General features: G+C 37.8%; 2 protein-coding genes across 7 annotated transcripts in view; one reads left to right on the forward strand and one right to left on the reverse strand.

Moving 5' to 3' along the window:
- Positions 1-21,577, forward strand: part of LOC127562071 (coiled-coil domain-containing protein 162-like) — a 103,295-nt gene that overhangs the window by 58,707 nt on the left and 23,011 nt on the right. For all 4 annotated transcript variants that reach the window (XM_051997507.1, XM_051997509.1, XM_051997508.1 and 1 more), the window contains exons 12-14: positions 3,775-4,007; positions 6,685-6,823; positions 8,936-9,056. In XM_051997507.1, the coding sequence (XP_051853467.1) occupies positions 3,775-4,007; positions 6,685-6,823; positions 8,936-9,056 (493 nt within the window). The remainder of the gene's footprint in view (positions 1-3,774; positions 4,008-6,684; positions 6,824-8,935; positions 9,057-21,577) is intronic.
- Positions 3,454-21,577, reverse strand: part of CD164 (CD164 molecule) — a 58,716-nt gene continuing 40,592 nt past the window's right edge. The window contains exons 5-6 of one of the 3 annotated variants that reach the window (XM_051997512.1): positions 7,898-7,983; positions 3,454-3,624 (exon numbers count right to left, since the gene is read on the reverse strand). In XM_051997512.1, coding sequence (XP_051853472.1) covers positions 3,505-3,624; positions 7,898-7,983 — 206 coding nt within the window. In that variant the 3' untranslated portion in view covers positions 3,454-3,504. Of the gene's footprint in view, positions 3,633-7,897; positions 7,984-17,762; positions 17,819-21,577 lie in introns of those variants that run through there. The other 2 variants (XM_051997514.1, XM_051997513.1) reach the window with 2 other exon arrangements.

The raw sequence follows: 21,577 nt of genomic DNA on the forward strand, positions 1-21,577 counted from the left end.
ATGCCAAGACAAGGCCTCCATCTTGCTGCTTTCCCATCTCAAAAGCAAGGATTCTTTGCCAAGAATTATTACCTGATTCATTTACAACCCTTATATACTGGAATGTATTTGTGTTTGTTGATAATTATTAAGTTCATGATTAAAAAGAAAACAGAAAAAAATTACCTGAAACACATAAGAATAAGATGTTTTGCACAAAGTTAGTATCTTACATGAACTGATGCTAAGTGAAATGAGCAGAACCAGGAGATCATTATACACTTCGACAACGATATTGTATGAGGACATATTTTGATGGAAGTGGATTTCTTTGACAAAGAGACCTGAGTTTCAATTGATAAATGACGGACAAAAGCAGCTACACCCAAAGAAAGAACACTGGGAAACGAATGTAAACTATCTGCATTTTTGTTTTTCTTCCCGGGTTATTTATACCTTCTGAATCCAATTCTCCCTATGCAACAAGAGAACTGTTCAGTTCTGCAAACATATATTGTATCTAGGATATACTGCAACATATCCAACATATAAAGGACTGCTTGCCATCTAGGGGAGGGGGTGGAGGGAGGGAGGGAAAAAAAATTGGAACAGAAACGAGTGTCAATATAAAGTAATTATTAAATAAAAATTAAAAAAAATTTAAAAAAAAACAAAGTTAGTATCTGTAGCATGCCTTATAACTCAATATATAATGGTAAAAATAGGCAGAAGTAGTAAATGGAAACAGATTCAGGAGAGCAATAGATAATAAAAGAATATTATATAAAAAATAAAAATAAAAATATTATATAGTTCAGTTTGTGGTATAAAGAAATTATGCCAGAGGCATGTGACAGGTTACTAAAGTTTGGTATTTTATGTGAAAATAGCTTCATGTGCTCAAGCAATTACAACACAGAGTCATATGTGAATTGAGCAATTGGTTTGGGGGAATATAATTTTTTATAGGTCAGGAGAAATGAAGGTGTAGGAGGACAGGAACTAGGGAGGAAGAAGAGAAACCAGGGAGGAGTTGGGGGAATAAAGGATGTATATTGCGATTCTGAGGCTGTCTTAAAAGATAGGAAAACTTGGTTTCTATAAGCATTATCTCAAAGGTTGTTTATAAAGATGCTAAGTACACATTATCAGAGGTTGAAGTTCTAGACAATGGAGGCCCATGATAGCAGAAGAGGCTCCTCCTAGCATTTCCTGAGAAGAGAGGAGAATAAGCTGATTTCAGCGTCCACAGCAAGTTCATTGTTGTTCCTCTCTTTTTCTATCACTAGCCTGGGATACTTAATTTCCTTTATCCTTACACTATTCTTGGTCCCTCTCTTCCTTTATTCTACCTCCTACTTTTCCTGTCCTTCAAAAAGAAAAAAAAAAGTCATGGAAGGTGATCTGTTTCTGCTGTAATGAGAGGTAACTTCCCTTAATTTGAATTTATTATTCAGTAGTTGTCTTTTTTAAATTTCAAGCTATAATTTACTTAAACAATTGTGGTTTTTACATGTAATTGTAGATTCACTGTGAAGAGCACAAATGTTGTCCACACCCCTCAAGATTTGTTGCCCGGGGACAAAGGGCCATTCACGCCATTCCGTTTCTGGTTGGTCCTTAGAGGCCCTCTTCTGTCCTTTTTCCCTGGGGATACTGAGTAATATGCCTTAGGTCATAACTGTGATCCCCTGATTGCCCCAAGAGGTTTAGTCATTTGTGTTTTGCTTTCTTTAAGTCTAGAGGCTAAGCAGAAGTTCGGACCTTTTCCAGGGCAGATGTTAAGGGTCAAGTATGATCATTTAAAAGTGCAGAGGATCCTGGGAGGATCTTGGTTCTAGAGCTGGAGGGAAACCAGAGGTCATCTAATCTACCTTTTCAGTTTATGGAGGAAGAAACTGAAGTTCTAAGTGAACAAGGGACATACCCAAGGTCACATAATTATTAAGTAGCAAAACCCATGTCCTCTGATTCCCAATCCACATTCTTTCCCCGTAGCATGGTGCCTCTCTTCAGAAGAAAAACACCTCTGAAAACCTCTATTAACCTGTTTTACCTAAATGCCCATATATAATCTAGATTGGACTGTTTACTGGCTCATGGAGGAGAGCAGGGAAGGAGAGAGAATTTGGAACTCAAAACTTAAAAAAAAATGTTAAAAACTGTTTTAACATGTAGTTAGAGGATATTATTAAAGAAAAAGGATATTATATAGTACTGCTTGCCATCTTGGGGTAGGGGGGTGGAGGGAGGGAGGGGAAAAAACGAAACATAAGCGAGTGCAAGGGATAATGTTGTAAAAAAATTATCCTGGCATGGATTCTGTCAATACAAAGTTATTATTAAATAAAATAAAATTTAAAATTAAAAAAAATAAAAAATAAAAGAAAAAGGATATTAAAGCAAAAAAAAAAAAAAAAAAAAGTACTCAACACTTTGTTTTGTAAAAAGAAACAAAAAAAGAAAACCCACATATATTAACCAAACAGGCCCTAGGCCAAGTCAACAAATTTAGAGAGGCACTCATCTTTTTTATGGGCTTCCATAAAAAATGCATATAGAGCAGAAAAGATAGTTTTGCCCCCCAAATGTAATTATAAACCACAGCCCATTAGAATATATAATCTGCTCATGTTGGCATCAAAGAATATTATGATGTGTGAAAGCCAGCTCAAGAACACTCCTGATTTTCTTCTCACCTCTTAAACCAGAAGTAAGCTTTCATTTCTCTGATTCCTCTTTGCAATATTTATATTTTTTAATAGAATATTTACCTTCCATTATCACTCTCTGTATGGGAGAAGACTGGAAGATAGAAGAGATAGATTCAAAACTTGCTTCTTAACATTCTGAACATTGCGAAAAATGGACAGAACCCTTAGTGTCTCTCAACTTTGGTTTCTCATCTGTAAAATAGGAATAATGATGGCTCTGGTGTTTACTTCATAGAGTTGTTACACTAATATACATTAATGTTTTGAAAACTTTAAGTTGCATTATAAGCCCCCATTAGTGCCCCCTCTCCCTCACCTCTCTCCTGCAGTAGCAAGAAAGTGTAGTGTGCGCAACAGCCGCAAAGATGGGCTAAACCAGTTTGAGAATAACTGTGGGCTCAGGCCAGTTGACCAGAATGTCTACTCCAGACATGGGAAGACTGTCCCCAGTGGAGTGGGCGCTGGAGAACAATTTGTTCCCACAGCCACTAAGGCAGCTGAAGCGGACATTGAAGACTCCAAGTTCATCCTCAGCATCCCAGGCCATCATCGACCATCCTGACTTTTGTCTTGCAACTGGCCTTTGATGACTCTGGAAGAGAGACTGAGATTGACTTTGTGCAGCTTTTTCTCACTTAAATCCAACTCACATGCCAGTCAAGACATCAGTTGGTCATGTCATTGTTCCTCTTCAAAAAACAAAGCACAAACAACAAGCCCCAGCCATTGTGATGATTATGTAGCAAGATTTAGTTTATTTATTTAGTTATTCTGTGGTAATATATTATGCTGTGTTACTATAATGGAATAGTTAAATAAGTGGTACAGGGAATAAAAGCACTGGGTCTGTCTTCAAGAAGAGCCAGCTTCCACTCCATTTCAGGTACTTACTGGGCAAGATGCTTAATCTTGTCTGTTTCAATTTTCTCCTCTGTAAAACTGAGAGAAAACAATCCCCACCATGAAGACTTGTGAGAGCCAAATGAGAGGATATTTGAGAAGAGCTTAGCACAGTGCCTGCCCCACGTTCATAAGTGTTGATTGACTGACACCCTTCTCCCTTCCCTTTTCATAATTTCAGAGCAGAGTGAACGAAATGGCTGAATTAAATGGAAGTCAACCATGGGGCCGCCCAAAGACCTCCAGGATGCTTGAGAAGCAGCGGGATCCACTGACAGCCTATGCTTTCCTGAGATCTTTTCTTATTATCTGGAAGCAGCTTGAAGTGCTAAAGGAGGAATGGGGCCGACTCAAACTGAGGGTGACAGATATCAACACAGTTACTCTGTATCAGCAATTTGGGGAGCTCTACGGGTAAGTTTTTCTGTTAGGACAGTACTTTGGATTAAAATGAGTGGGACGGGGAAGATCCACAAATACTCCTCCATTTGTGGCCACCAGGACGCTCTCTGTCTTTTGTTTTCTAAGCTAGAATTGACTTATTGTGCTGTCCAGTAATCGCAGCCTTCCTCTGAGATCAGAAGTTATTATTCAGCTTCTCACCACAATCAAGGCTTTATCATGAAAATGCCGAGTGTTATAAACAGTGTGTCCCCGGGGGCATCTCAAACTCAACACGTCCAAAACCCAGATTCTTTATCTCTTCACCCCCGGCCCCAATTCAAACCCAGCCTTCCTCCAAACTTTCCTGTTCCTATTGAGGGAACCACCAACCTTGTAATTAACCGGTTTCACAACCTTAGAATCACCCTTAAATCTTTCACTCCCTCACTTCCCGCAGCAGTCCAATTAGGTGTCAAACCTTGTTTACACTCCCATGACATCTTTCACATCCATCCCTTTCCCTCTGCCCACACAGTCATTCTTCTAGTTACTCATCACTTCTTGTCCAAGCAATAACCTGATTGACCTCCATGCTTCTAGTCTATCGCCTCCCGGATTTATCCTTCATAAGCAATCAAATTAATATCCCTAAAATACACATGTGATTGCATCAATGTTCTGCTAAAAAATCTTCACTGGTTTCCTGTTGCCCTTGGAATAAAATGCTGACTCCTCATTCTAGCATTTAAAGCCCTCTACAATCTGTCTTGACTTTTTCAAGCTTATCTTATTCTTCTTCTTTGCAAAGTATTCATTCCACCCCAAATGGCCTACTACCTGTTTCCTAATCCCAGCATCCCATCTCCTTTTCCCTAGTCTTTGGATAGATGATTCCCCACGTCTAGAATGCACTTGCTCCTCACCTCTGCCTCTTGGAACTTGTTTTCTTTTTCTTTTTCTTTTTTTTTTTTACATGTGAATTCTTTTTTTTTAATTATAGCTAAAAAGCTATAAAAATAATAAATAAATAAATAAATGAAAGTTTACAAGATATATGCATGGGTAATTTTTCAGCATTGACAATTGCAAGACCTTTTGTTTCAACTTTTCCCCTCCTTTCCCCTACCCCTTCCCCCAGATAGGTTGATCAATACATGTTAAATATATTGAAATACAACTTAAATTTGGAACTTGTTTTCTACAAAGCTCAGATCATGTACCAAACCCCTCCAGAAGCCTTTCTTACTTTTTCCCCCTCCTCCAAGTTCTTAGTGCTCCATCCCTCCTCAAATTATCTTCTCTTTACTTATTTGCATATACATGGTACATCCCTAAGTGAAATGGAAACTTTTTGAGGGCCTGGCTTATTTAATTTTTATTTTTGTATCTCTAGTGCCCAGCATAATGCCTTGTTCTTAAGTAAGTGTTTTTAAAATGTTTGTTGACTTGAGTTAAATTGTAGGGACTTGAATAAATAACATATTGGTCATCAGTGCACATATCTTACATTATCTGACCCAGGGCTTTTTAGTTATTGCTGTTGGACTGTTTCAGTCCTGTCCAACTCTTCATGACCCCATTTGCAGTTTTCCTGGCAAAAATATGGAGTGATTTGCTGTTTCCTTCTCCAGCTCATCTTACAGATGAGGAAACTGAGACAAACAGGGCTAAGTAACTTGCCCAGAATCACACAGTTAATAAATGTCTGAAGCTGAATTTGAACTCACAAAGATGATTTTAGTCGTTAATTACTGGGGAATCTCACTATAGAGTCTCTCACTCATCTACAGAGAATCACTAGGCATAGAGAAGAGCTTGGAAACTGCTTATTCTCTTTCCTGCTTCTTCCATGTTGGGAGTCGTCTTCATTTCCCTCTCTCAGACCCTTTTCTTATACATAAGAATGATGATCATGTTGTCTAGGTATTTTAGTCATAATATATATATGTAAGAATGGAATCAGTGTTGGTCAGGACAGTCATTCTCTTTGGGCCTGGCAGATGGAGCTGAAAAGAAAGCCTCACTGTGAGAATATTACCAGTCCAATGATAATGCCAATGAAAATATCGTCCTACAGTGATCATTTTTAAGAGTCCCACTCTTTGTCACTATCCTCCACAGGAAAGGATATTTCTGAGTCTGGACAGGAGGCAGACAGAATATTCTACTGTGATTCTGTGGAGTTCTAATTTCTTCCCTCCTGCTGTAAAATAGGGAGGAGAAAAAGCAAACAGCCAAGTCCTAATTCATTATTGCAGTGAAGGAAAAACTGAAATTTCCTCCCGGGGAAGGTATCACAAAAAACAGGTGAAATCAGATTGGGGCTTTAGAGGAGAATGAAATGGCCATACAAAATAGTTGTTGGGGATTCTACAAGGAAGGGAACTATCAGAGTAGGAAAAGAAAATACCTAAATACATCAATGCATCAGTGATTTCATTGTGGTGAGTCCTCCCTCCAAGGATAAAACGCAATTCAGTGCAACAAGAATTTGTGAAGTGTCTACTACATATGGAATATGATTAAAGGCTATGGAGAAGGGTAGGGACAAAGTAAAAACTGAAAACAGCCCTCTTCCTCTAGGAGATTACATTCTACTAGATACTGGTTACAACCTTTCCAAAGCTCTTGACTTGTAAAAGAAAATAATGTTTGAGGAAATTTAAAGAGAAAGACCAGATTTTTGTTTATTCTTGTTTATTTCTAGATCTGATATTCTTTACCCTACCATGAAAACCATAGCCAGGCAGATGGGAAAAGAAGATGAATTCGAAGGACTTGTAATAAGTTGTCGGTCTATACTTCCTCCCAAAGGAGCTTCGGAAGTTGAAATCAAAACCTGCCAGGTTACTTTTTTTTAAAATTTGTTTTGTTTGTTGTTTAATAACTTTAGTATTTTACCATGTAGATGAATGTGCTCACTTTGCAAACCAAATTTCCCTAAACTGAATCATTTTAATGTCCTAAGAGAACTGTCTATTAAAAATCAGCCTATCTGTGGGAAATGAGTGTGGATTACAACATAGCATTTTCATTCTTTTTGTTATTGTTTGCTTGAATTTTGTTTTCTTTCTCATTTTTTCCTTTTTGATCTCATTTTTCTTCTGCAGCATGATAATTGTATAAATATGTATACATATATTGGATTTAACATATATTAAACATGTTAATATATATTGGATTATTTGCCATTTAGGGGAGGGGAGGGGAGGAAGGAGGGGAAATTTGGAACACAAGGTTTTGCAAGGATCAATGTTAAAAATTATCCATGCTTATGTTTTGAAAATAAAAAACTTTAATAAAAAAAATCAGTCTATAGCTTTCCTTTTGAAAAAGCATCTAAGAGTTCTTGAATTTGTCCAGTTTTGGAAGTCTGAAGTTTCAAATTAAACTTGCTACATCAATTTCTACTCCAAAACCTAAGATAAAAAAAATACTCCCTTCTCCCTCCCAAACAGTGTAAAATTCTGCCTTCCACATAAAAGCCAATGTGTAAACACCATCACCACCTCCCCAAGTATAAAAAAAATTAGGAGAGAGGAAAAGTGAAAGTTGTCTCTTAGAATTTTTCTGTCACAATTCTTATATATTCTCACAGCCCGACATTGTTTATATGTTCATACTGAGAATATCCTATCTGTAGCAGACAGAACTTGCTTCCATAAGTATTTTCCTGCCTCAGTCCTGTTCCAGAGGGACAAGCATTGCTGTCCCTTTCTGACAAGTAAGCAAAGCCAAGCATCTGGTAATTCATTGGCTTCAGGCAGGGTTGCCTAGCAATAAACTGAAACGATAACTTGCACCTATGAGGTCTGACCTTATTGTTTGTTCCCTAAGCAACACTCCCTTTATAAGGCATCTGTAGCACTATAAAGAGAGCAATTTGAACTGTTAAAAATAAAAGACAGTAGGGCACTTACCACTTTTATTGGTGCTGTATCCTGGCAAGGGACTGATAAAATTCTGATGAATAAGATGGTCTCCAATCTGAAGGAAAAATCCCCTCCTGAGAAAAGATGGGCAGGGTTTGAATCAGGAGCCAAAATGAGGCTAAAATGGAGGCCGGCAAAATGGAGGTCAGAAAGCAGAGTTTCTTAGGAGTGCTACTCCAGGGATTGAGATCAAATTGGGAAAACTGAAACCCAGAGAGAAATTTTCAGATTAAGGAAGTTTGCATGGAAATAAAAAAATGGAGGGTGATGGTGAAGGAAAAGTAAATGTTTGCTTCCCTGTAGAGTCCCTCCCTATTTATTGAAATAGCATGTACTTTATGCCTGCCTTATTTTATTAAGCCCAAGTCCATGTCTTTTCCCTGCATAGGCTGGCACTGATCCCCTTGCCCATTTTGACTCTGTGGGGGAGACAATTGGCCTAGTTTATAATTGTCATGCATGGATTTTTAAATTACCAGGTTTTCTCATCATTCTTCCCAATCTATATGTGCTTCTGTATGACAATGACTTGGATATTTCTCTCTGCATTAAGGTCCCAAAGGAAGTAGCCTTAAGTTATAAATATTCAATACTGAATTAATCTCTCTCTCTCTCTCTCTCTCTCTCTCTCTCTCTCTCTCTCTCTCTCTCTCTTCTTCTTCCCCCCCCCCCCGTCTCTCTCTGTCTCTGTCTCTGTCTGTCCATCTGTCTCTCTGTCTCCCCTCCTCTCCCATCTCTCTCTCTCTCTTTCTCTCTCTCTCTCTCTCTCCTCTCTATCTCTCTTTCTCTTTCTCTCTCTCTGTCTTTCTCTTTCTTTTAGTAAACCAATACTTGCTTTAGACATTTGATTTAGACGTTAGTATTTACTACCCAAGAAGCCCTTGTAGTATATTGATGTCACTAGGAAGCCTTTTCCCCTCCTTTTACAAGAGGATAGGGAAGATATATAGCAGGGGGGAAAGCATCTTGAAAGCTTAAATTATATACCCAAAAGGTAGGCTGACTCTCAAATTCTGTTTACTCTAGCTTCAAAAACTTCTGGAAGATCTTGAAAGTCACATGATCCATGAGGTGCTAAGAAAAGTTAACAAGGAAATAGCCTTAGTTATGTCAGAAAAGGCTAAAGAAGACTCTGTCCTCCCTACAGGTAAGATACATTTGAATTCATAATATTGGTTCTACAAGTCTTCCTAAATTTCTTTAAATTTCTCATATTTGTCATTTTTAAAAAGCAGTAATATTCCATTCCATTCACATTCCCCAGTTTGTGCAGCCATTCTTCAATTAAGGGTTACCCTCTTTGTTTTGATTTTACCACATAAAATACTGCTGTGAATATCTTGGTACATATGAGGCCTTTCTTTTTATCTTTGACCACCTTGAATGACGTATGTGCCCTGAGTAGAAATAATAGATCAAAAAATTAATTTTTAAATTTATTTTTGAGGAATAATTCCAAATTATTTTCAGAAAGGACAGACAATTTACAAGTTTACCAATAATGTATTAGTGTTTCTGCCTTCCCATAATGCCTCTAACATTATTTCCACCACTTATCATTACATAATGGAGTTGACATAATGGATAGAAAGCTGTTCTTTAAAGCCAAGTAGACCAGAAGTCAAATTGTGTCTGTGACATGTACTGGCTGCGTGACTCTGGGCAAGTACCTCTCAGTACTTTAGTTAATTCTCTAAAACTCTAAGCTGCAGAAAGGGGACCATCCTTCACTGGTAGAGGGAGTTTGCTCATTTACAAGTTCCCTATCCCTGCCATATTTTTAGTTTGAGGGATGTGAGCTATTGTTTTGTTCTTTTTTGGGGATCATAATTTTACAGCTGCAAGGTCACCTGATCTTATCATCTCATGTTATATATGAGGAGAAAGCTGAGACCCAGAGAGCTTAAATGACCCGAAGGTTACACAGCTTGTGGGCAATAGGACCAAGAAAAGAATCCAGATTCTATGTACATTAATGATTTAGAGCACTCTTCCGTACAGTTGCTGAGTTTGTAATTAATTTTTTAAAAAAACTATTCATATCTTGTGACTAATCACGTTATAGATAAATATAGATACATAAACACATTAAAGATAGATAAAAGCCAGATGTGTGTATAGCATGTAACATGGCTATGCCATATGTGGTATAATAGGTGTATAGAGCATAAATGTCCAGGGTGGGACGTTAGTACACACGCACCACGTGGTGCATGTGTACCCATGTGTATGTGTGTATATGCATACATTCTACCTCTCTCATGGGACAGAAGTCTCTCCACTGACACTGGGCTGATGCTGCTAAAATGCAACTAAATCAATTGATTTTCTAGTGCTAATATTTATTAACTCATATGCAGAAGGAGTATCTTTCTATTCACACATATCAGACTTTTTGTCTTGGGAATCTATCTTTATATGTGTGCATTTGTGTGTGTGTGTATTTCATTCATGCTGTTTATTAAAAGGCCAGATACTGAAGCCAAAGCTTAAATACTTTGACCATGTGATGAGGAAGACAGAACTCCCTGGAAAAGTCCCTGATGTTGGAAAAGGTTGAAGGTAAAAGAAGAAGGGAATGGCAGAGGATGAAATGGATAAATGATGTCATGGAAGCAATGAACATGAACTTGGATGGGCTTTGGGAGATGGCAGAGTAGAGGAGGGCCCAGCATGTTATGGGCTATGGAGTCATGGAAAGTCGGACACGATTGAATGACTGAACAAGAACAAACAACCACAACACACACGTCTATCTATGAGTCTCAGTTTCCTCAACTATCAAGTGAGGATATTAGTATCTGAAACAGCTCATTGAGTTGTTGAGAGAAACAAATGAAATAATAATAAATGGAAAGTGTGTATAATGTGTATCAATAATTTTCAAGCTTTAAACTCTACACATACACTTATATATGTATATACCCAGGTATGTTGATATATACTCCTCTATAGACATATATATATATATATATATATGTGTGTACACACATATATCCATGTGTAGGTATGTACACGATACACAAATGTTTGTATATGAAGGCTCTTTTATTTTCCTTTAATGAGTAAACTGAACTATGGCATTCTTCAAAAGCAGTTTGTTGTAATAGAATGGGGAAACAGAAGACCTATATCTGAGGACTCCTTCTGTCATTTCATAGATCCACCTCTCTGGGCTTCAGTTTTCTCTTCTATGCAATGAGGAAATTGGACCAGATATTCTCTGAGACTCCTTCCAGCCCTGAGTTCATGCTCCACAATAATTCATGGAAGAAAAACAATCTTCCACCCTTCAGGTTAATTGCATTCTCTTTCAAGGGCATCAAAATGTTATAACTTTCCTTTTTAAAAGATGAATATGGTCAGTATAGGATTAATTAACATCCACTGGTCTCGCCCTTTCCTGCCCTGTTGTTTGATCAGCTTTCAAAGAATCTGAACTCAGTAAATAGGGCTTTCTTCTAAGGCCTGAAGTAAAAGGCTGAGCTCCCAATGACACTGGAGAATTGTGTAAGGGTGAGTTCATGTTACAGGATATAGAAGAAGTGACAAAGCAATTAGCTGCTGCTGCTGGATTTGTCTCTTTTCAGAGAGAGCCTTGAAGAATAGCCCAAGAACTCCTTAAATATACCTTGTCTAAATACTCATGGGTCCTGTCTTTTATGAGACCACCTATCTTTTCATGAATTTGTTAGGAAAGTACCAAAAAATCCCAATGACTATTATAATAAACATTTTAAAAGCACTTCAAAATTTGCAAAACACTTTATATTATTTGATCCTCACAACAATCTTGTGACAGATGAGGTAACTAAGACCCATAGAACTTAAATGATTTGCCCAGTTCCACATGGCTGGTAAATATTTGAAGCAGTATTTGAACCAGGGTCTTCTTTATTCCAAAATCAAATGGGATAAAATTTGTAAAGCACTTGGCACAATACCTGGCACACAGTAAGCACGTATAAATGACTACTTCCTTCCATTCCCAGTGCAGTTGTTTCTCCACTATGTCAATAGAGCCTAGGACCATTTTCCTTAGAGTGTTTTTCTATGATTGTTCCAGATTCTGGTTCTTAGTAAGCAATATTAAGCGTGGAAGTGAAAGTAGAATCATTTTCAATGATGATCATGATTGGTGGCAACGGTGATTAAATTGCCTGGCTTCTCTTTCACAAAGTAGGAAGGCTAAATCAATGACAAATTTTCTATAATTCAAGACTTATCTAAATATGTATCAATACTGAATTTTTTTTCTTTCTCTTCTGATTGAAGCATTATGACTTTTTTTCTTGCTCCGGTCAGAATGCAGGAGTAGAAGCAATAGTTTTAAATTGCAGAGAATACAATAAAGAGTCAATGTTTTAAAAAATAAAAATAAACATTAAATTTTAAAAATAAATTTTTTACATAGGAGCAAAATGGGTGGATACTGTTCATCTTTCATTCTCAAAGATGAACAAAAGCAAAATGAGCTACTGCTTGGGAGGCTGATGCTTCCCCTCCACTAGAAATGGATGGTTGTATTAATCTTTAGATGTAGCATCTCATGGTGGAAAGAGAGCAAACCTCGAAGCCAGAAAGATTTTGTTCAAATCCCTGGCCACGGGATCCTAGGCAAGTCACTCTCCCTTTAAATGCTCAACTCCCCAAGACCATGACTGGCAGCCTGCATGGGCAGAGGGAGTTTCCTCCCTTGGCAGTAAACCTTCTTCTCCTTGGCGCTCACTTCAGTGATCTCATCGGCATTGTGATAGAGTAGTCATTGTGTGTATTGTTCTGGTTTGCTTTTTCCTTGGTCCTCCCTCCCTCTGGATCCCTGGCTGCGACTCTGCTAAGATGCTCCTAGAACTGGAAACGTTGCTCTAGATGTGGAAGCTGGGAGAGCCTCGGGACCTTGGGTTTCTGTGTCATTCTGCTGATGGCCACCAACATTTCTGCATCGTCCACTCCCCCCACCCCAGCGTCCACTAGGGATCTTCATCCCAGGGCTGGGTGACCGCTTGTAAGGGAGAGCCCAGGCCCAGCCCTTGTTCTGGTACAGATCAGCTTGGGAGGCCCTTCCCACTACAATGGTCCATCTGACCAGATGCTCTGCTCATTTCTCTCAAAATGTTCACCTTTGCAAAATCTAGCTTCTGTGTTCCACTTTTACTGAATCTCCTTCCTCAGAGGTTCTAAAGCCTTGACTTATGTGGCCCTCTGCGACCTCCCTGCACTTCTGACACTGGAGAACACCTCTAGGTGTGTAGACACCTCTAGGCAAATAACTCCAATTTTATTATTTCCAGTCCCCAGGCTCCATATGTACATCTACGCTGATGTCTCACCTGCCCCTCCAACTCAGTATGTCCCAAACTGGGCTGAGTGTGTTCCTCTGTGTGACATAATTCTTTCTGCTGACAATGTCACCATTCCCTGTCCCTCCTCTCCTTGATACTCTCTTCTCTCAAGGCTCTTCTTTCCTGGTTCTCTCCCCATTTACCCAGGTCATATCCACTGAGAGTGTCCCACCGGGCTCTGTCCTGAACCCCTTTCTCTCCTCCCTCTACACTATTTCACTTGGTGATCTCATCAGCTCTCATCTGCTGATGGTTCTCAAATCTACTTATCCAGCTTTGACTTCTGTGCTGATCTCTATTCCGAGCGTCTCCAAATGCCTTTCAGACCTCTTGAAATGGATGTCCAGTAGATATCTTAAACTCAGTCTGTCCAAAACAGAACTCATTATCTTCACCCCGAAACTCTCCCAAACCCACTACATTCCTTATTACTGGGAGAATGCAACACCATTCTCCCAGTGCCCCAGGCTCACAACCTCGGAGTCATCCAGGATTCCTCACTGTCTCATTCCCAGAATGAGAATGAATGTGGCCAGGGCCTGCCCGAATTCACTTTTCTCATATCCCTTGAATATACCCCCTTCTCTCCTCTGACACTTCTATACCATCCTAGTACAGGGCCTGGATTATTATTACAATATTCCATTGATAGGTCTGGCTGCCTTAAGTCCTTCACCACTCAATCCATCCTCCATTCAACCACCACAGAGATTTTTCTTAGGTGTGTGACTGATCATGTGGCCCATCCAGTGGATTCCAATTACCTGAAGGAACAAATACAAAATGCTGTTTGTCAGTCAAAGCCCTCCATAACCTTTTCTCATGCCTGGAAGGTTCTCCTTCCTCTGCTCCAACTACTGATCTCCCGGGTTTTCTTAGAGTCCCAACTAAAATCCTACCTTTGTAGGAAGTCTTCCCCATCTCCTCTTAATCCCAGTATCTTCTCTCTGTTCATTGTCTTCCATTTCTCCTGTCTATAATTTGTTTTATATGTCTTTATATATGTTTGTTTTGTACATCTTTGAAAACAGGAATTATCTTTTTTTGACAAAATATTTTTTATTTATTTCATTAAATATTTTTAATTACATGTAAAAAGAAGTTCTTAAACATTTATTTTTAAAAAATAGTGAGTTCTAAATTCTTTTCCTCCCTTCTGCCCCTCCCCCACACTTTGAGAAGGGAAGCAATATGATATCGATTATACATGTGAAATCATGCAAAACACATTTCCATATTGGCTAAGCTGCAAAAGAAAACACATATGCACACACAAGAAAAATAAAGAAAAATTTTAAAATATGTTTCAATCTGTACTTAGAATTCATCAGTTCTCTCTGGAGGTACGATAGAATTTTTTCATCATAAATCCCTTGGAATTATCTAGGATCATTGTATTGATTAGAGTAGCTAAGTCTGTCATTGTTGACCATCTTTATAATATTGCTATTACTACATACAATGCTCTTTTGTTTCTGCTCATTTCATTTTGCATCATTTTGCACATAGGTCTTCCCAGGTTTTTCTGAAATCATCCTGTTCATTATTTCTTATAGCACAGTAGTATTCCATTGCAATCATATGCCCCAACTTGTTTAGCCATTTTCCAGTTTGATGGGCATCCTGTCTTCCAATTCTTTACCACTGCAAAAAGAACTGATAGAAATATTTTTGTACAGACCACACCTTTTCCCTCTTCTGATCTCTTTGGTTTATAGGCCTAATTGTGGTATTGCTGGGCCAAGGGATATGCACAGTTTTATAGTTCTTTGGGCATAGTTCCAAGTTGTTTTTCACGGTTGGACCAGTTCACAACTCCATCAACAATGCATTAGTGTCTCAATTTTTCCACATCCCCTCCCATGAGCCCTGTCATTTTCCTTTTCTGTCATGTTGGTCTTTGGTGTGAGGTAGACTCTCAGATTTGTTTTAATTTGAATTTCTCTAATTAATAGTGATTTAGAGCATTTTTTCATGTGACTATTGATACCTTTTGATTTGCTCTCTGAAAATTATCTGTATTCTTTGATCATTTACCAACTGGGGAATGGCTTATATTTTTTATAAATTTGACTCAATTCTCTATTTATTCGAAAAGTGAGGCCTTTATCAGAGAAATGTAAATTTTGATTTGAAGCAAAAAATTTTTTTTGCAGTTTCCTGTTTTTTTTCCTAATTTTGGCTGCATTAGTTTTGTTTGTGTAAAAACTTTTTCACACATCCTGTAATCAAAATTGTCTGTTTTATTTACTGTGATCCTCTCTATCTTTTGTTTGGTCATAAACTCTTCTAAGGACTGTCTTTTGCTTCTTTTTGAATCCCCAATAGCACAATTCCTGGCATTGTCACTTAATAAATAATAAACATATTTACTTAATAAATGTTTATCAATTGACTAATGATAATAACTGGCAATTTGTATATCACTTTAACTTTTGCAAAGTTCTTTACAAATATTATTTTATTCTCACAATAACTCTGGGAAATAGATGTTTTTGTTCTCCTCATTTTACAGATGAAGAAACTGAGGAGGCAGCCTTTTATTGTTATTATCTCATTATCATCTCTTTTTAAATGGAATTCAAATAGAAATGATTCTGAAGAAAGGTACTATCTTACTATTATCCTTTTATATTTACTATAGACTACATATATGCATATATAGTATTTATATCATTTATGGGTCAGTTGGACAAAAATAGTTGTTTTATAGTAGAATAAAAATATCAGATTATAAATTTATCTTCTGTAAGTTCACTGAAAGGATCTGAAGCACAATTCCAGAAACAAATAGAATGATATGTACTTCATCCACTTCTCCCATGGCACTAGGTGATGAAGTTGATAGAGCATTGTACCTGGAATCAAGGTGACCCGAGTTCAAAATCTGGTATCAGATACTCACTAGCTAAGCAAGTCACTTAATCTTTGTTCACTTAATCTTTGTTTACCTCAGTTTTCTAAATTTTAAATAGGAATAATAATAGCATCTAACTTCCATAGTTGCAAGAATAAAATGAGAAAATAATTGTAAAACACGTTGCACAGTGCCTGGCACATAGTAGGCACTATTATCAATGGTCTCATCAACATCATTTTTTTTTTAATTTAAGTAAATTTCTGTATTTTGAAAATTTTTCATTCCCCAAAGTTGAGATTATCCCTGCACTAGTATTTAGCAGAGTAACATTTATTAGTTATGTCCTCCATATTATATCTGAGTAAGTGTGGGCCACAATTCAATCTATGAAAATGCTCTGGTTCTAATACAGTTTATTGATTGAATACTCAAGAATGTTTTTGAATTCTATATTTGTAGTATTGGAATTTGTTTTCTATCATTCTACAGAGTTACCTTTTGACCAATAATGCTAGTCAGTAGGGCCATGTCTTAGTAAGTATTAAGAAAGAATTACATTTTTTTCAGCTTGTAGTATGAAATTATCATCATTATTGTCATCATTGATTAGCAACTAGAGAATTAACTTCAGTTTGTTTTTATTCTTTAATTTTTAATTCTGTCTTGATTTGGGTCACACAAGTGCTAGACCAGAAAAAAGGAAGGTGTCAGCTAGCAAGCAGAGCAGACTTCCTGGAAGGGGTAAAGCCTGGGTAATTTTCATAAAGAGATAAGGGTGGTTTTGCATTCAGAAAGTTAGAAAGCTTCCAAGCATACCATTGACATAGAAAACAAAAAGACACTGAAGACAAGAGAGAAAGAGAAGGGAAACTCGGTCCAACTACAACCCACCCGAGTGTCTGTCACCCTTTCTGCCAAAAATGGAGACTTCATCTCATAAGAATAATGGCCACACACACTGATAATGAGACGCAGACAACTAGTTCTATTTTGCCAAGAATTGCTTTTGTTGGATCAGTGCCCTACTTTTCTTGGCCTTCCTTAGCTCCCTGATTCCAGCTGCTGATAGATTTTTGAACTTTACATCATGATGAGGGAGCATCATATTGAGAAATAGTCCTGAGGCTACATTCAATTGCATCCCCTCCAACCTCGCCCAGAGCCAAACCCTCAACAGCCAACCTCTGCTGGACCCCAACCAGGCTATATTCAGTGCGTGCTTACAGACAACAGATGTGGTTGGTAGACAGATCTAGCCACTCACCACACTTTGTATGTACCCATCAGTCTGTCTGAAAACGTCCTGTGAAAGGCGTTCAACTCCCTAACGGTGAAGTTTGGCCACTTTCAAAAGCTGTATTGTCTAAGACTAAAAACCATCCAAGTATCAGGAAAGCACACACACATACACACACACGAATTAAGATTAATTATTAGTAGAAACCCAATGTCTTTATGTAGCATGTGTTCAATAATTCTTTGTTGAGTTAATATATCGAATGGGATTGGACTGAAGGGCTGCAGACAAGTATTTACAAAAACAGGGAATTTTGCAGGGAAGTACCCTGTCATGCAAACACTGGGTTTTTGTTTTGCTTTGTTATTTGATACTACTTGAACAGAAAGCATGTTCACCCAATGAATACTATACCTTGTTTTTCCCATGTTGGGCAGGGATTATACTGAAATGGTAGCTTTGCTTTCTCCCTGCAAAAAATATATACATAAATATAAAATCTAAATCATAAATACTGATGACTATGACTTGTTTCTCTGTAAAGAAGATTCCTTACTTTCCTCCTTTTCCTAGTCAGGGAAAGAAGGGGGGCTCCTATGAGAAAGGATGAAGAATTAACTTCTGCTAATGACTGTGACTCTTAGAGAATTTCTCTATCACTATTCTTCTCACTTTTTAATTTTCAGTCTCTTTCTTTCTACTTTAGCCTGAGTCAGTTAGGCAATAAACATTTATTAACTGCCTACTATATGCATTCCTGAAGTACTGGGAATACAAAAAAGAAGCAAAAGACTATCACTCCCTTCAAGGGGGAGACAATATACATGCAAATATATATGAAACAATATATATACATAGGATGAATAGAAAATAATTAACAGAGAGAAGGCACTAGAATTAAAAGGTAGTGGATTGTAGAAGGTTGAATTTTAGTTGGACTGAAAGGAAGCTAGGGATATCATGCTGCCTACAAAAATGTGTAAGTATCTTCATCCTTTAAAAAACCAACAATCCTACTATTCCCTCCAATGATTGTCCTATATTTTCTCCTCCTTTTCTTAGATAATATCTGTGAAAAAATTATTGCCATTTCCTTCCTCAGCTCATTTTACAGATCTAAGGCAAACTGGGTTAAGTAACTTATCCAGGGTCACACTAATAAGTGATTGAGTCTGTGGAAAGATTTACATGAACTGATGCTAAGTGAAACAAACAGAACCAGGAATTCATTGTGCATAATAACAGCAAGAATGTACAATGATCAACTATGAAAAACTTGGTTCTTCTCAGTGGTTGAGTGATTCAAAGCAATCCCAATAGACTTGGACAGAAAATACCATTAAAAAAAATTTTTTTTTTAAATCTCTCTCATTGTTTTTTCTTTTCACTCTGATTTTTCTCTTCCTACATGATTCATAAAGCAATGTGTGTTTATAGTAAACAGAAAAAAACAGAAAAGCAATGTGTGCTATAATAAACAGAATAAAAAGGGGAAAATCATCTGAGGTTAGATTTGAACTCATGAGGATGAGTCTTCCAAGCCCAATGCTCTATCCACTGTACCACCTAGGTGCCTAGATGCAGATTATTATTCTAAATCCTCTGATTGAGACCTCATAATTCAACTATAACTGTTAACCAGTGAAGCAGAATTGAATTAGCCCAGAAGAAACACAAGACGCACAAATTTAGAGACTCCATCCCAAATGTTCATAAGGACTCTTTGTGTCTGACCTGTGGCAGGGCACTCTGATTGGTCTGACCAGCCACAGTCAGACACACTGTAACTCGACTCTAACACAGTGATGTCTTTTTGGTCTTCTTTGAGAACAAAGGATAACAACCCACTAGGTCCATCCAGTGGCCTTTTCTCTCAGTCTCCATCCTCCTAGATGCCCACTGCCTACAGCATTTGCCATATTGACCACCTTCTCCATGTCCAATGGCCTTTCCTCTCAGTCCACCTTCTCCACCACTTAGATATTCTTTCCTCTCTGGTTTTTATGACTCTGCTCTCATAGCTCCCGTCTCACCTGTTTTCAACATTCTTCAGTCTCCTTTCCGGAATCATAATCATCCACATCACATCGCCTAACTGTAGATTAATAATCCCTTTCATCTCATCCACTTAGTGGATGATCACATCTCCCAGAACTGGCCATAAAACCCTCCTCTTCTCTCTCCAAAGCTTCATGTTCCCAGCTGCCCCTGCGATATCTTTCCAACTTGATGTCCCAACTCAATATGCACAAAACTTGAACTCATTATCACCTGCTCACTCCTAAAACCCATATCTCTTCCAAACTTCTGATTTCTACTGAGAACACTACTGTCCTTGCGTCAAACCCACATGTGCAACCCAAGTATTACCTCAACTCCTCACTCTTCCTCACCCTGGAAATTCTACTCATTGGAAAGAGAGGTATTGTAGTAGATAGAGTGCTGGACCTGAAGTTGGGAAGAGATCTGATCAAATCCATCTTCAGATTCTTATTAGCTGTGTGACCTTGAGCAAGTAGTTTGACAGCAGTGTACCTCAGTTTCCTTATCTGTAAAATGGGGATAATAATAATACTTCTCTCCCAGAGTTACTGTGAAGATATACACCAAGAAGTATTTTAAAAAGGCTTTTTAAGCCTTAAAGCACGATGTCAATCCTAGCTGTTATTATTATTATCTAATCAATTGCCAAATTCTATTGTTTCTCCCTCCATTATATTTCAGTCATCTGTCCCCTTCACCTTGCTCCTGAGACTCACATTTCTTCTAACCTAGCCTCCCTGAACCTCAATCCATCCTTCACAAAATTGCCAACATGATTTTCATAAAACTCGGGTCTGATTGTGTCAGTGCCCTACTCAGGAAACTCTAGTTTCCCCAGGATCTTTTAAGGCCAGTGTTATACATTTAGCTATTTTAAAAAAAAACACCCAAAACCAAACAAACCTCCATTTGTTTCCTCAACTGTAAAATGGGAATAACACACCTAACTTGAGGGGTTGTTATGAGGATCAAATGTGATAAGATCAATAAAGCATTTGGCACAATCCCTGGCAAGTAGCAGGTGTAATATAAATGCACTTGTCTCTTCCCTTCTTCTCTTCCTTTCCTTCCAGCATTCCTCCTCCACAAGGCAACAAGGTGGTACAGGTGATAGAGCCCTGGACTTTAAATCTAGACAACTTGACTCCAAATTCTGCCTGACATAAGCTATATGACCCTGTACAAGTCTTTTAACTTCAGTTTCCTTATCTGTAAAATGAGGATAATAACAATACCCACCTCCCAGGGTGATTGTAAGGATCAAAAGAAATATTTCTAAAGCATTTAGCATAGTATCTCTCATATAATAGGTGCTATGTAGTTATGATTATTAAAAGGTTTTTTTTTAAAAACTCAGCTCTTCCCTGCTTTTTCAGCTTTATTTTTCATTATTCCTCTCTTAATTCTAAATCTAAATTCTAAATTCCAGCCAAACTGTTTTATTTGCTGTTCTTTGCATAAAGGAAAAGGGAACAAATATTTTACTAAGTGCCAGAAACTATGCTAAGTGTTCACAATATTATTTCATTTCATATAATAATCCATCTCCCATCTTGTCTGTACTGGCTGAATCCCTTGCTTAGCATGCATTCCCTATCTCTTGGGTGTTCTTGTTTACTTTAAGACTCAGTCCAAGTGTCATCTTCTACATGGAAGCTTTCCTACTGTCCCTCTCTCTATAGGGATCTAAAACCCTCCTATCACCCACCATCCCTGCTGGTATCTTTCCAACATCCAGATTTCTGTGTGTCTACTTTGTATGTGTTTTTTATATACTGATGAGGTCAGGGTAGCAATTCCTAGTTCATAATAAACATGTGACAAATTCACAATGGCCATTCTCTTTGCCAAAAGGTAGACTTTTTGGGAGAAGAGGTTATAGACAAAATGAAGATGTAAAATAGACACCAGGAGTGGTACATATGAAGTAGAGTTGGGAGGACATTCCAAGCTTAAGTTTACCAAGGAAAGGAATTTGAAAGAATCCATTAAAGCAATATGCCATAAGACCTAAAGATGCCATTGACTGGCAGGTGAGGTCCATAGAGGAGTTAGGCAGACTAACCAGAGTGAGCTATTATAGTAAAGAGAAAGATGTCATTAAAGGGAAGGCACTGTGAGGAGGGAGAGAGAGGAACCTCATAGTGGGTTAACCCTGAAAAGAATTTAGCAAAGAGATTCACCAT

This window comes from Antechinus flavipes, chromosome 4, assembly GCF_016432865.1.
Source record: "Antechinus flavipes isolate AdamAnt ecotype Samford, QLD, Australia chromosome 4, AdamAnt_v2, whole genome shotgun sequence".
NCBI classification, from domain to species: Eukaryota; Metazoa; Chordata; class Mammalia; order Dasyuromorphia; family Dasyuridae; genus Antechinus; species Antechinus flavipes.